Genomic DNA, 14661 nt, shown 5'->3' with positions numbered 1-14661 from the left:
TAGATAGATAGATAGATAGATAGATAGATAGATAGATAGATACGTTTGAATAGATAGATAGATAGATAGATAGATAGATAGATAGATAGATAGATAGATAGATAGATAGATAGATAGATAGATAGATAGATGAGTTTGAATATAGATAGAAAGATGAGTTTGAATATAGATAGATAGATGAGTTTGAATATAGATAGATAGATAGATAGATAGATAGATAGATAGATAGATAGATAGATAGATAGATAGATAGATAGATGAGTTTGATAGATAGATAGATAGATAGATAGATAGATGAGTTTGATGATAGATAGATAGATAGATAGATAGATAGATAGATAGATAGATAGATAGATAGATAGATAGATAGATAGATAGATTAGTTTTAATATAGATAGATAAGTTTGATAGATAGATAGATAGATAGATAGATAGATAGATAGATAGATAGATAGATTAGTTTTAATATAGATAGATAGATGAGTTTGAATATAGATAGATAGATAGATGAGTTTGATTATAGATAGATGAGTTTGATTATAGATAGATAGATAGATTAGTTTTAATATAGATAGATGAGTTTGATAGATAGATAGATAGATAGATAGATAGATAGATAGAGTTTGAATATAGATAGATAGATGAGTTTGAATGAGTTTGAATGGGTTAGTAATAGTACATAGGTTAGTCTGATTGAGTCTAATGGGCTTCAGTGTGTTTAGATTTGAATTTTTGACAGTTGGAGTTCACGGAATGTTCAGTTGAGCAGAGGCTTTTCAATGCAAGTCTATGGGATTTTTATGATTTTTAATCTTCATTTTTATGAAAAGTATAAGTCCAATCAGTTAGAAAAGATATAGCACACCCGGCGAGATTAGTCTGAAGAGCTGGTCCGAGTTTGGAGTCTGTAGAGTTAAAGCTCTAGGAGGAGTTAGAGTTGATAATTTAGTCTAAGAATAATAATAATAATAATAATAATAAGTTTAAATAGAATATCAGTAAGTTGGCTCTCTCAAGCCAACTTAATAATAATAATAAGTTTAAATAGAATATCAGTAAGTTGGCTCTCTCAAGCCAACTTAATAATAATAAGTTTAAATAGAATATCAGTAAGTTGGCTCTCTCAAGCCAACTTAATGATATATAAGTGCTATAACAAGTCTCAGTTAGGTTAACACAGTACACGTAGCATGGGATTTTAAATAATATAATAAATAAAAAGGAAACAGATAGAATAAAAATAAAAAATAAAAGAATAGAGCAAGCTAGTTAGAGGTCTTTACACACACACACACATACATATACAATTGCATAATACATGAAAAGAAAATAGAATACAAAGAGATTAGAAAGGTTGTTAGATTTTTTAAAGAATAGAATTAGAATAGTGAGTGTTGAAGTTAGAGGGACAAATAAAGATGGAAGAGATGTGTTTTAAGCCGATTCTTGAAGATGGCTAAGGACTCAGCTGCTCGGACTGAGTTGGGGAGTTCATTCCACCAGGAGGGAACATTTAATTTAAAAGTCCGTAAAAGTGACTGTGCTTCTTTAGGATGGCACAATCAAGCAACGTTCACTTGCAGAACACAAGCTTCTAGAGGCACATAAGTCTGAAGTAACAAATTTATGTAAATGGGTGCAGAGCTAGTGGTAGTTTTGTAGGCAAACATCAATGCCTTGAATTTTATGCGAGCAGCTATTGGAAGCCAGTGACAATTAATAAACAGAGGTGTGACGTGTATTCTTTTTGGCTCATTAAAAATTACTTTTGCGTCCACGTTCTGAATTAATTGTAAAGGTTTGATAGAACTGTCTGGAAGACCTGCCAAGAGGGCATTGCAATAGTCCAGCCTGGACAGAACAAGAGCTTGAACAAGGAGTTGTGCAGCATGATCCGAAAGAAAGGGCTTGATCTTCTTGAATATTGAATAAAGCAAATCTGCAGGATCGGACAGTTTTAGCAATGTGGTCTGAGAAAGTCAGCTGATCATCAATCATAATTCCAAGGCTTCTAGCTGTTTTTGAAGGAGTTATGGTTGATGCGCCTAACTTGATGGTGAAATTGTGATGAAATGATGGGTTTGCTGGAATCACAAACTGTTCTGTCTTGGCAAGGTTGAGTTGAAGGTGATGGTCCATCATCCAGCAAGAAATGTTCTTATGCACAAGCTGAGATGTGAATAGCTACCGTCGGATCATCAGGATGGAATGAGAGGTAGAGTTGAGTGCCATCAGCATAGCAGTGGTATGAAAAGCCATGTTTCTGAATGACAGAACCTATTGATGCCATGTAGACAGAGAAGAGAAGTGGTCCAAGAACTGAGCCCTGAGGCACCCCAGTAGTTAGATGTTGAGTCTTGGACACCTCACCTCTCCAAGATACTTTGAAGGAACTATCTGATAGGTAAGACTCAAACCATTGAAGTGTGGTTCCTGAGATGCCTTTTGCCAGTAGGGTTGATAGGAGGATCTGGTGGTTAACCGTGTCAAAAGCAGCGGTCAGATCAAGCAGGATAAGTACTGAAGATTTGGATTCTGCTCTTGCCAGTCTTAGAGCTTCAACAACTGAGAGCAAGGCCGTCTCAGCTGAATGTCCACTTCTGAAGCCAGATTGGTTGCTGTCAAGGAGATTGTTGTGTGTGAGAAATGTAGAGACTTGTTTGAACACAGCTCGTTCAAGTGATTTTGCAATAAAAGGAAGAAGGGAAACTGGTCTGTAGTTCTCTAAAAGAGATGGGTTGAGGTTGGGTTTCTTAAGTAGTGGAGTTATACGTGCCTGTCTAAATGATGAGGGGAAAACACCAGTGTGGAGGGAAGTGTTGATGATGTGAGTGAGTGCAGGTTTAACTGCAGGAGAAATGGCTTGAAGGAGATTAGATGGAATTGGATCAAGTGGGCAAGTTGTAGGGTGATTAGAAAGGATGAGTTTTGAGACTTCTGCCTCAGAGAGTGAAGAGAAGGATGTAAATGAGTCTATGTTTGCTGGTGATATGAGCTTGACTGATTGTGGTGTGGAAAATTGTGCACTAATGTGTTTAATTTTATTAATGAAAAACATTGCAAAGTCGTCAGCTATATATATATATATATATATATATATATATATATATATATATATAGCTATAAACTTTAACAGTTTACATGTAAAAAATTATGCAGTTTGCTTTTTCTCCCTAGTTAGTCAAACCTATGTGAAGCATCTGCAATGAATGACCTTCAATTCCTTTCTGTCACCTGTGCTATCACTCAAGAGAAAGTCATACTGAGCAATAGTAATAGTCATGCTTATCCTAACAAGAAGCACTAACAGCAGAAGTGATGGTGATTTATAGCATCTTTAGGACTTACCGTGCTCATCCAGCAGAATGTTGTCTGGCTTAATGTCTCTGTGAACACATAAATAAAGTTCAGTTAGGACAAGCGTTCTGTGGACACTTCAGCTCATCTGGATACAGCAGAAAACCAGTAAAGCATCACATTAATGTGTCAGCTGTAAAATGAAGAGACGCTGGTGCCAAAAAGAGCAGCGTCATTGAAAATCTGTGGTGAGGAAGATCCTGAAAAGGAGTCATGTACAATTACAGATAACGGTCACAGCGTGATTTGAGGTATGGAAACTAGTTTTCATCACTACATGAAAATGAAAAAGATAATTGCAACTTTTTATCTCACAGTTCTGACCTTTTTCTCAAAATTGTACATCTATATCCTGCAGTTCTGATTGTTATTTGTTTTAACACTCTAAATAACCGTTAACTCAAAAAAAAAAAAAAAAATCTAGCCTATTGCAGTCAATACGAAAATATGAATGAAAACATGGACTTGCAAAAGTCTGTTTACCAGTACTATATTATTTAGGCTATATACACTAAGGAACCAGCAAAGTAACACTTTTGCATTAAGTACACTGTTAAGGGTGAGTCAATACTTTAGATTCATTGACAGCACATTAATGTTACTGAAAAACAGTATTGAGATACTAAATAGCTTCACTAAATCTAGTTTCAGTAAGCTATGGCTACTCTTCATGTGAAGTAGCATTTAGATGCATTACACAGACTGTTTAATGCAGCTCAGAGATGTCATGAATGCATTTACACTGCAGTTACGTTATGATATTAACTTTTTAAATATAAAATAGGATGAATATAGAACTATGATACTTTAAATATGAAACTAAAACCAACAAGTCACAGTCTTAAAGAGTGAGTCATTGATTCACTCATTCAATTGATTTGTTCAAAGAAGCTATTTCATCCAGGAATGAAGCAAGTGACTTTTACTATAACTCTTACTATTTCTGCCATAAAAAAGAAAGTAGTACACTGGTATATAGTTTTGCAATTAAACCACTGTCTTTATGAATCACTGGATCACTCAATTCATTCAAAAATGCTGAATCATTCAGGAATGAAACACAAAACAGTAAAACAGTTCATCCTTACAGAATCATCCCTTGATGTTAACATGGACATTACATGACCTACTAGATTAGACAGCTGGAAAGTTCACTAGATTTTGAAACAGAGCTGGCTAAGAGATAACAAGCCCAAAAGATGCTTCTCCCCATTTCTTTTACACTAAATTGCAATCCACAATCCAATTAACATCAACTTTGCATAACAAAGCAAGGAGATGCTGTTGACAGTTCAGAAGTGTTCTCCACAAACAGGTGAGCCCAGGTGAGAAAGGTCAAGTGATTTCAGTTTTAATGAGCTGACATTTGAGCCATGCTGCATATCAGCAGCACACATTATACACAAAGATGCTGATCGTCATGGCAGCTGCTGGATGGTTTCCTGGGCAACAGGTGTCAAGGCAACCTGCCTCCAGCCAGTTATATCTGCCTTTCATTCGATGGGCTGTTAGTGGAAATTACTTTGTTATTTATTATGTAAATGAGCCTGTTTACAGTTTTACTGTGCAAACGATAAAAAAAAAAAAAGCCAAGCTGGAGGAATAATCCAAAAATAGACCTGATTATGGGTGTGTGTGTGTGTGCGGGGGGAGGGGTATTTTACGGTATATGCTTATTTTCCTCTATTCTTTAACTGTGCTGTAATTTGTTGTAATGACAAAATAACTCTTGAATGTATTCGGTCACACTTTATTTTAAGGTCCAATTCTCACAATTAAATATTAACTATGACTTTTGCTTATATAAAATGCATACAAAAAGTATATACAAAATTGATAATACAGAAACAATATATTTATTTATTACAAAATATATGTAGATACACAAATATTAATTCAAAGATTGATTCTATGGACTGTGATGATGCATTTCCAAAGTTTTTAATTGCAAATCTGCACTGTAAATACATAAATAAATAAAATAAATGCAGTGATCATTTTCTGCAGGGACATTATCCAGTAATTTTGCAGACATTTCCTTTAACCCTTAAACACAATGTGATGAGGGTCAAAATTAAAATTACAGATACATTTTTTTTTTAATTTACAGTGTAGCTTGAAAGTTTTAAATGCATATTTTTATTTTAAAAAAAGATATAGTCTTTTCTCACTACTGTTACATGGAATTATTTTTTATTTTAATAATATGGGCTGAAAATTATTGGGGTTTTTCTTCCTGTATCCCAGCAGTTGCACTCTGTGGCTCACTAGAAGAAAGTTATAAAAGTAATCAAAATGTTAATTTCAGTCTGTTCCTCTACAGCCCCCTTCCTCAAATCTTGAGGTCCAATGCCCTGCAGAGTTTAGCTCCAACCCTGATTAAAGTCACCTGTCTGCCATTTTCGAATGATCCCAAAGACATTGATTGACACTGATTAGCATGCTCAGGTGTGTTTGATTAGGGTTAGCGCTAAACTCTGCAGGAAAGTGGATCTCGAGGTCCAGATTTTAAATCTACAGGATTTCTGCGAGACGTGCGTGTCGCGTTCTTTTACGTTCTACCCGGAAACGAAGATACCATAGCGGCAAACCCCTCGCAAAAGAAGAAAGCCGCCGTGTTAACAACTTTGACGACGAGCACTTATCAGCATCAACTAAATGCTGGATTTTCAAAAGTGTGTGAAATATTTAAAGTTCACAATCTTTAGAATCTGTAGTTCTTGAAAAGTGCTCTGTTAAATATCTCACTTTAGAAGTGGACTTTGCGTTTTGTAACTAAGCAGATCTTTTTTAAGCTCAAACAGCAACATGACACACTAACTAAAGTTTAAAGCATCATAGGACGGCTTCAAGTGTACACTGAGTGGCTGCCAAAATGAGGCGTACAATGTGAGAAATCGCTTTGAGTTCAGTGACTGGATGACAGTAATACTCATCACTTGTCAATTATATCTAAAACATCTTGGAGTCGATTCACCTGTTTGTAAAGTGACTTGGGAAGTCAGAGTGAGTTCTTCCTGCACACCTCCACACCTGACCTTTCTCAGAGCTCAAAGGCAGTGTTATCTGACCACCCAAACCCATCCACAGCCTTTTCTTTCGCTTGACTGCTCCAACAACCTATTAGCAGGATCTAATGGCCTCATTACATCACATATCATGATGAGGGCTGTAAGTGAGCCGGCTCCTGGTCACCGGATCTCTGCTGAGATACTCATCAACAGAAGGACAGCTGGGGTCCGACACACAAGCCCTTCAATAAACCCTTTGTGAATGTTTGTTAGTGGTGCTTGATGAAGGGAGACGGATGGTTTTCAGCTTTACTGGGCTAAGCTGGACATGCTTGCTTGTTTTGTCCAATAAAAAAACTTTATGATTAGAATGTCCAACCAATACTAGCCATAGCAATAACCAGTTTTCATTGCATATTGGCTGGTTTATTAGTACTCATAAAGCACTTTGTTTTATTGTGCATGAGCATATTTTAGATCCCTTGAAATATCTTAAAGTTAAAAGTTTTACATAGATTAAAGTGCAAAATAACTATAAAGACCAACAGGTATCACTTTACAATAAGACCTCATTAGTTAACCTTAGTTAATGCATTAACATTCACAATGAGCAACAGTTACATTTGCTACAGAAGTTATTCATCTTTGTTAAAAAGTACAAGTCTTAGTTCATGTGAGCGCATTAAATAATACAGCTGCAACTTTCGATTTTAACAACATGTTATATATTGGAATATCTAAGATTAATGAATGTTCAGAAGAATTTTTCATTGGCAGTTTATGTTAACCAATGAATTAACTAATGTTAACTAATTAAGCCCTAATGTAAAGTGTGAACGAACAATAAAGAATCAAAACACTTTCAAACAATATTAAGGGCATGTTGTAGTCCAGATTAAAATGAAAAAAAAGTTTGAAAATAAATAGCCTGTTAGATCTAAATATCGACGTATTTGGCGATGTGATGAACAACACAGCAAATCCACAAATCTGAATTGCTATTTAAATACATTTTAGAAAGTAGCACAGCTGCTTTATTTATGGGGTTTCCAGGGAAAGGACATTTTCTGCAGTTTAGCACCATCTGCTGTCAGAGAGTGAATGTGCTTTGATTCAGCGCGTCTCTCAGGTGTTCCTCATGTTCTTCTCATGCTGCTTGTTTACATCAGCTCGCATAGAGTCTTTCAAGCAGCATACAGCGGTGTTGTGCATTTTGACCGGTTGATGAGGAAAATATTCTTAAAATGCATCTCAAATTCAGAATATTTTTTAATATATAATTATTCACTGTATTTAGAAGTGCCCACGATAACAATATCATGCATATTCATTACCGTGATATATCGCATTACCGAACACCAGCACATGTCTAAATAATAGTGACAACTGGATCTTAAAATCCAATTCAAAAAGTTGAATTAAAATAACGTTGCCTATGCGGCACTCATGACAGGAATATTTGTGGAAAACGGATGAAAATTAATCAAAATATTTATTGGAGTGTTTCTCTCACACCAATAACAATAATTTTTGGCATGCTTTTGCCATAGTGGGGTTATTTTCCTTGGCAGATGAAAAAAGAAGAGGAAGAAAAGAAAATCGCTGTTAAAATTCAGTGATGAATTTTCATTCAGTATTTATTCATCAATGCTAATTTAACTGATTTTTGTTTAACTCTATAAGCAGTTGTTTTTCTTGCTCACATACACATAGGTTGTTTTACAGTGTCACAGTTTTGCATTATTTACGGACCTGATCTTACAACCTCTGCCATCTTTGTGTTCTTTATTATAAAAGGGGCAATGCAAATGAATTGATATGAGCACTTGGTCATTTTTAAAAATGTGCCAGATTTGACCATACAGGCAGATTTTCATCTGCAGTCCCAGGCAGGTGGATAACACAAAGTACATAAGCCTATAATTAGCATAATTAGTGATGGCATGACCATATGGTGCATTGAACATTAAAGAATCATGTAAAAGCTAATTCCAGTAAACATAAACTGAAGCATATTGACATTAACACAACACAGTTACATCAAAACATGTATCTGCTCATGTTTTGAGTTATGACGAATTATGATTTTGATTAATGAACTCATTATGTGGAGGTGGGGCCATACAATGAAAAAAGAAATTACACAGTAAAATATAAGCAAATATAATCATGTTTTCTCAATTTAAAATATATTTTTTTGTACAATGATGATATTAAAATGACTTCTTATCTAATGTTTTCAGAGCCTGCTTACAGAGTCTTTCTGCTGATGTAATCTGATGAAGCCAAAGTTCAACTTTATTCAGTAGTTTGTCTAGTAAAAATATATTTAATTCTAGAAGAATTTACATAGAGAGTAATTTTACACGAGATCTTGTAGTTCAATGGAACCTGACCCTAATATAATAATAATGTAATATCCTCAATTATATATATATAAAAAGTTTTACTTTTCCAGGTACATCCTGTTAATTAATATTATGCAGTACTTAATTATGTAGTTACACTGTAACAAGGGTATACATTAAAATAAAGCATAACCAAGACTTTTTTTTAAGCATCACAGAACAACTGTGCAACCAAAAAATAGCTTTGTGTGATGAACAGACTGAAATCCAGTTTATTTCTACCCTCAGATGAAGCCCTGAAATTATATTCAAGTTTAAATGAATAAATGTATACAAACAGGAATTAATGAATGAATAAATGAATGCAACATTAAATGTCATTGACACTGAGCTGACATTTATGAATAAAATTTGAGAAGATTCTAAATGAATAATAATGTAAATTTTTAATTGGTCAAAAACAACTTTGGAAGAATATTGCACACAAATTACATGGATTATTGTTATGGTACTTAAATTTTTTTTTATATATATTTTGTTTTATAATAAAATAACAGCAGCCACATATGAAGCGATATAATGTCTTTAAATATTTGGAGAACTCCATCAGCAAACAGAGACTAAAAATTAAGCTGAATGCAGAGATGAAACTCGACTAGATATCAGCTGCAGCTGTTGCATATCCAGAGATCAAAATGCGATGTGACGTATTCATACAAACACATTCACATAAATAGAGAACAAAACAAATGGCTCTAAGGTGGCAAGGGCACATCAACCCAAGATTCATCTGCAGGCGTCAGACCGAGCTGATTCAAGCTGACAGATGTGGCTCTCCAAAGTCAACATCCGTTACCAAACAGTTCAAGTAAATAACACTGGAAAAACTATTTAATAACTAACACCTTAATTTCACACCGGTCATGCATCTCAATGTAGCTTTTCAGTTAGCATTTTGGGTATCAGACAAGTGCGTTATACGCAGAAAGTATTATTATTATGATACACTCACATTTTTTAAGTGTGTTTTGAGGATTAATGCTGCGTTTATTTATTTTTGTAATCCCATTAGTATTTTGGTATTGATGTCACTAGTCTAAAATGGCAAAAACTTTGCTTTCCAAGTTCATTTTTAATAGAAAACATGAGACGAAGGACCTATTAAATTGTTTAAAATGGGAAAACTATATAGAAATATAGCAAAGCGCATAGAAATATCTTAAATGTATTAAACAGGCATGTAAATAATGATGACTAAATGTCCTTGTGCGCTTGATTTACATTTGTTTTTTAATGAAACTCTGTCTCAGTCATATTTCACTTTTTTTTTGCCATCTATTTATAAAATAGTTAATAATTTTTTGCCATGTTTTTACAGCACTAAAAATGTCCAGTTATTGTTAAAAGTGCTTTTTGATTTAATTTGGATTTCATATCAGCTTTAATACGACTCAGTTTAATGCTGGTTCAGTTCAATTCGACAAACAGTGTTGATGTTCCAGAGTTAACCACATCATTAATCTAATATAAAAGTGTAAATTAATTGAATGAGTATGCATAACTTTCCTATAATACTAAATTCAACTCAAACATCAGTTTAGAAACCGAACCCCATCTGAATAGTGCAGATGAAGAATGGATAAGTGAATGGTCTTTCTCTCTCATCCACCACTTCCTGTTTTGAAGAGCCCCATCTCTTAAGACGCTGTTAATTGAGCAGCACTCTAGTGTTAATAATTCAAGTAGCCGTGAGCAAAAAACGGTGTGTTGTTTTTGTCTCAGGAGCGCATTGGGAACAGGGCTGTCCTCCGTCTCAGGGGAGATCTTCCATTAGGAACGTAAATGCACTGGAGGATACAAACATGTGCTGTTCCTCATGTGGTGTAAAAGATACTGCTATTCAGACAACATAACAGGACTAGTTAGTGAGTTAACCTTCTGTAGCTACAAAAGGCTGTGGTTAAAGAGTCTTGTATGGCATAATGTGCAATAGAGTATGTTTTCACTAGCAAAAACTTGTCCCGTGTTTTTAAAGCCTATTATGCTTTTTATAAAGTCTTGGTTTAGGTGTAGAAAGGCTTTATTTTTCACATATTTTACAATATTGCTGCACCTCTCTTCTCTGTATCAAACACAGTGTTTTGTTCACGTTTCGCTGAAATCCCTTGTTTTGAAATACGAAATGTGCTCTGATTGGCTACTGTCGCTCACCCAGTGCGTTGTGATTGGTGAACCGCTTAGCGTTCTGACACGCCCCTTACAATAACTGCCAGTTTCACCTCTTCAGCTGTAAATATAAACAATGGCGACAATAGTTAAAATCAGACTGTATTTTGCTGTTTGGTGCATCAAGCCATGATAACAGTGACAATTTGATGTGTCAGTGAATATTTGCAGGTTGTTTTCGGTTTCTCATTATGTAAGTGCACATTATTGCATATGTTGTCTGAGTTTGTTGTTAATTGATTTATATGAGCTACAGTAGCTCTCTACAAAATCACACCAATTATCTGGCAATGTAATTGCATGTTACATGCATCTTAACCGTTTTTTTTGTTCAGTAAATTGTTCCATCCGGTTGCACCAGCTGGACGTACACCCGATTGTAACACTAGGCTGGATGTTAAATTTGCATTAAATCGTGCGTAGTATTTATACCCGTTGCACCATCTCGGCGTATGCTACGTTTGAGACTTAATCTTACGCCTAGTCAGAAGTAGGTGTACAGTGAAAAGTCAAGATTTGCTCTGACATTATTAGTTTCTAGGATTCATGTCTGTTAGTTCATTTCTTACTGCAGATGTGAACTGTAATGTTTATGGTCTTGTTTTTTTGGGGCAGTATGAGCGATATCAATCGCGAAGCTCGGAGTAGGCTTGCTACCACACTGCCGACAGAAACTTAAATGAATACAAAATATATTTCTTTACAGCATATAATATTTATGCATTGTATTACATTGATTTATAATATTTTAAATAACCTTGATTAAATCTGTCATAGGAATGCTCACGGAGACCTCGGATTTAAAAACGCTGTCTTTTTAGGAACTGTTTAGTCATGGAAATTATGGCGCGGTGGCTTCACTTGTTATAATGTCAATTCAGTTCTATATTAATAGTTGTAGCCATTGTGGTGTGAACGTTGTCTCAGATAGATCTATAACTGCAAGAGAATGTGTCATGTGTAAGGATCCACAATGTAAGTAAGACAATATTTTAAATGTACATATTAGTTTGTGGCATTGGAAATAAACTGTTACTATTTGTAAAAGTGTTTGGTTTGCATTATTTAAAATTTTGAGTCATATAACAAGGCATTAAAGACCAAATCATACAAACAAACAAAAAGAAAATAAAATTATGTTCTTATTTCACAACATAAACAGAAAAATAACGAAAAAATAAAATAAATAAATAAAAGTCATAGGTCACAGTCTACCTGTGACGGGGACATTGGATGAAATTTTCACTTTTATTGTTATTTTTTTTATTAAACACACACACACACACACACACACACACACACACACACACACACATATATATATATATATATATATATATATATATATATATATATATATATATATATATAGATGTAACTAAAATTTTAAACTTAAAAACTTGTTTTAAAAACAGAGCTGCATTAAACACGCTTCAAGTTATGTTGTAATTAATGCTGTAATGTTAACCATATACAACATTTAAGCTACAAACTCAACAGCTCTATTGTCTGTATCTGTATAAGCAAACCAGACCAGACCACACAAAGAACAGTACAGTTTATCATCATCTGACTAATGTTTGTGCATTACTTTATTATTATTATTATTATTTGTGCCTTATTGATTGTATTACTGGATGTGTAAAATCTTGATGTCAGTCATTACCTGTGGATGATGTGTTTGTTTCGCAGGTAGTGCAGAGCGAGGGCGATTTCACACACGTAGTGCTTGACTGTGCTCTCTGTAAAGTGCACGTTCTGCTGTAGATGATAACGCAGATCTCCTCCCAGCAGCAGGTCAACTACCATGAACATGTCCTCCTCATCTTGAAACGAGTACCTGCATTAGACAAATGATGACATAATTCACATTAATTTACAGGTCTGATTTAGAGATTTCCGGCTATTTTATTGCAACCAAGACACCTGCTTGTTAATGCAAACATCTGCTCAGCCAATCATGACGTGACAACTCAATCCCCGTTGGGGCAGAAATGTGATCTAAGTGACTTTGTGGAATGATTGTTGGTGGCAGACGAGGTGGTTTGAGTATCTCAGAAACAGCTGATCTGGGATTTTCACACACTGTAAACATTCTCGAGTTTACAGCAAATGCAGAAAAACAAAAAAACCTCCAGTAAGTGACATTTCTGTGACTGAAAAGGCTTTTTTAACCAGAGAGGTCAAAAGAGAATCACCAGACTAATGAGTGCAAAAAGAGATGACCATGCAACACACAAAACACCAATTAGCAAATAAAACATTTAAACTATGTAAAAGAATAACACCCCAAAATGATCATTTGGATATTTAGTTAAAAGTTAAAAACATCTTGATGGATTTGTTTCAACTTTTGTCTTCTCCAGATGTGAACTGATGGACTGGAGTGCTGTGGATTATTGTGATGTTTTTATCAGCTGTTTGGACTCTCATTCTGATGGCACCCATTCACTGCAGAGCAGCCATTAATGAGACACTGATGCAATGCTACAGTACATTTCTCAAAATCTGATGAATAAAAAATAAACTGATCTACATCTTGGAGGACCTGAGAGGTAGTACGTTTTAATCAAATATTCCATTTAAAAATGTACAATGTCTCACCCATATTTCCGGTGAGATATTGTACAGGCAAAAAAATGGTGCATGCTTTTTGAGCTATTTTGCAGGGTCTCTAAAACCAAAGCAAGCAAAAGTACAGAACCCTGGTCATAGAAAAAGTACAGAACTACTTTTCCCTGTTTGTTTATGTCTTTCTTTCAGAGAAATATAGGCGTGGTTTAGCGAAGTCTGCAACGGGAGAGCGAATGAAGAGACGAGCTGTGGTAAGTGGTTCAGGTGAGAGACAAGTAACAGCTGGATATCGTTGCAGTGATTGGCGTGGGGAACCGGTATTTAAGCCGCACGACATCCGGAGAAGGACGAGAGAGCTGAGGTCTCATGGGAAGAAAGAGCCGCCAACGGGCGCGGAGAGATCGTAAACCCAAGTGCAGTGCAGTGTATCGAAGACATTTGAACGTGTGCGCATGTGGCACGAATTTATTTCTCTGTTTATTTTTTATTATTAATACATACCCACGAGCCTCAGAACGCCGACCCCGGTCTCCTTCCTCTTTGGTCCTCTGAACTTTACTACACTGGTGCCGAAACCCGGGAGGAAGGAGAACACTTCCACCATGCAGTCTACGTCAGGACCATCGCCTACCCCATTTGCAGACATTATAACATTGCTCGCGGGCCTGCACCAGGAACATCATAAGGCCCTGCTGGATCTGCGAGACGACCATGAACAATGGTTCCAGGCCATGATGCAGGTCCAACAGGAAGACCGCGAGCTATTCCGGAGCTTACTGGACCTGGAGGGTCGGATGGGTGCGGCCTTTCCCCGTGCCGGCCCCGCCCCCGCCCCCACATGCCAATCACAAAAATGTATTGTATTGGCACAGCAGCTCTTGGACTCGTGCCGCAAATGGCTGTTGGCTGGAGGCAGCGACGCTGAGACCATCATCAATGCGGTGGTGCTGGAGCAGTTCATCTCCCGCCTTCCAAAGAAGACCGCCCAGTGGGTCCAGTGCCACCACCTGGCGTCGTTGGATCTGGCCATCCAACTGGCGGCGTGCTCCGGGGTCGGCGAGCCCCTTCCTTCTGTCTCTCTCCCTCTCTCTTCCCCTGTCTCCCCCTTCCCCTCACCCCGAAATCTGTCCCTCTCCCTAGGTCCC

General features: G+C 36.1%; 1 protein-coding gene across 1 annotated transcript in view; it reads right to left on the bottom strand.

Moving 5' to 3' along the window:
- stk32a (serine/threonine kinase 32A) overlaps window positions 1-14661 on the bottom strand; it is a 66400-nt gene that overhangs the window by 22945 nt on the left and 28794 nt on the right. Inside the window, exons 5-6 of the mRNA XM_026234168.1 lie at window positions 12609-12782; window positions 3349-3386 (exon numbers count right to left, since the gene is read on the bottom strand). Coding sequence (XP_026089953.1) covers window positions 3349-3386; window positions 12609-12782 — 212 coding nt within the window. The remainder of the gene's footprint in view (window positions 1-3348; window positions 3387-12608; window positions 12783-14661) is intronic.

Source organism: Carassius auratus, chromosome 46, assembly GCF_003368295.1.
Source record: "Carassius auratus strain Wakin chromosome 46, ASM336829v1, whole genome shotgun sequence".
NCBI lineage: Eukaryota > Metazoa > Chordata > Actinopteri > Cypriniformes > Cyprinidae > Carassius > Carassius auratus.
Note: the sequence above shows the minus strand (reverse complement) of the source record. Positions and strands in the feature narration are given on the sequence as shown.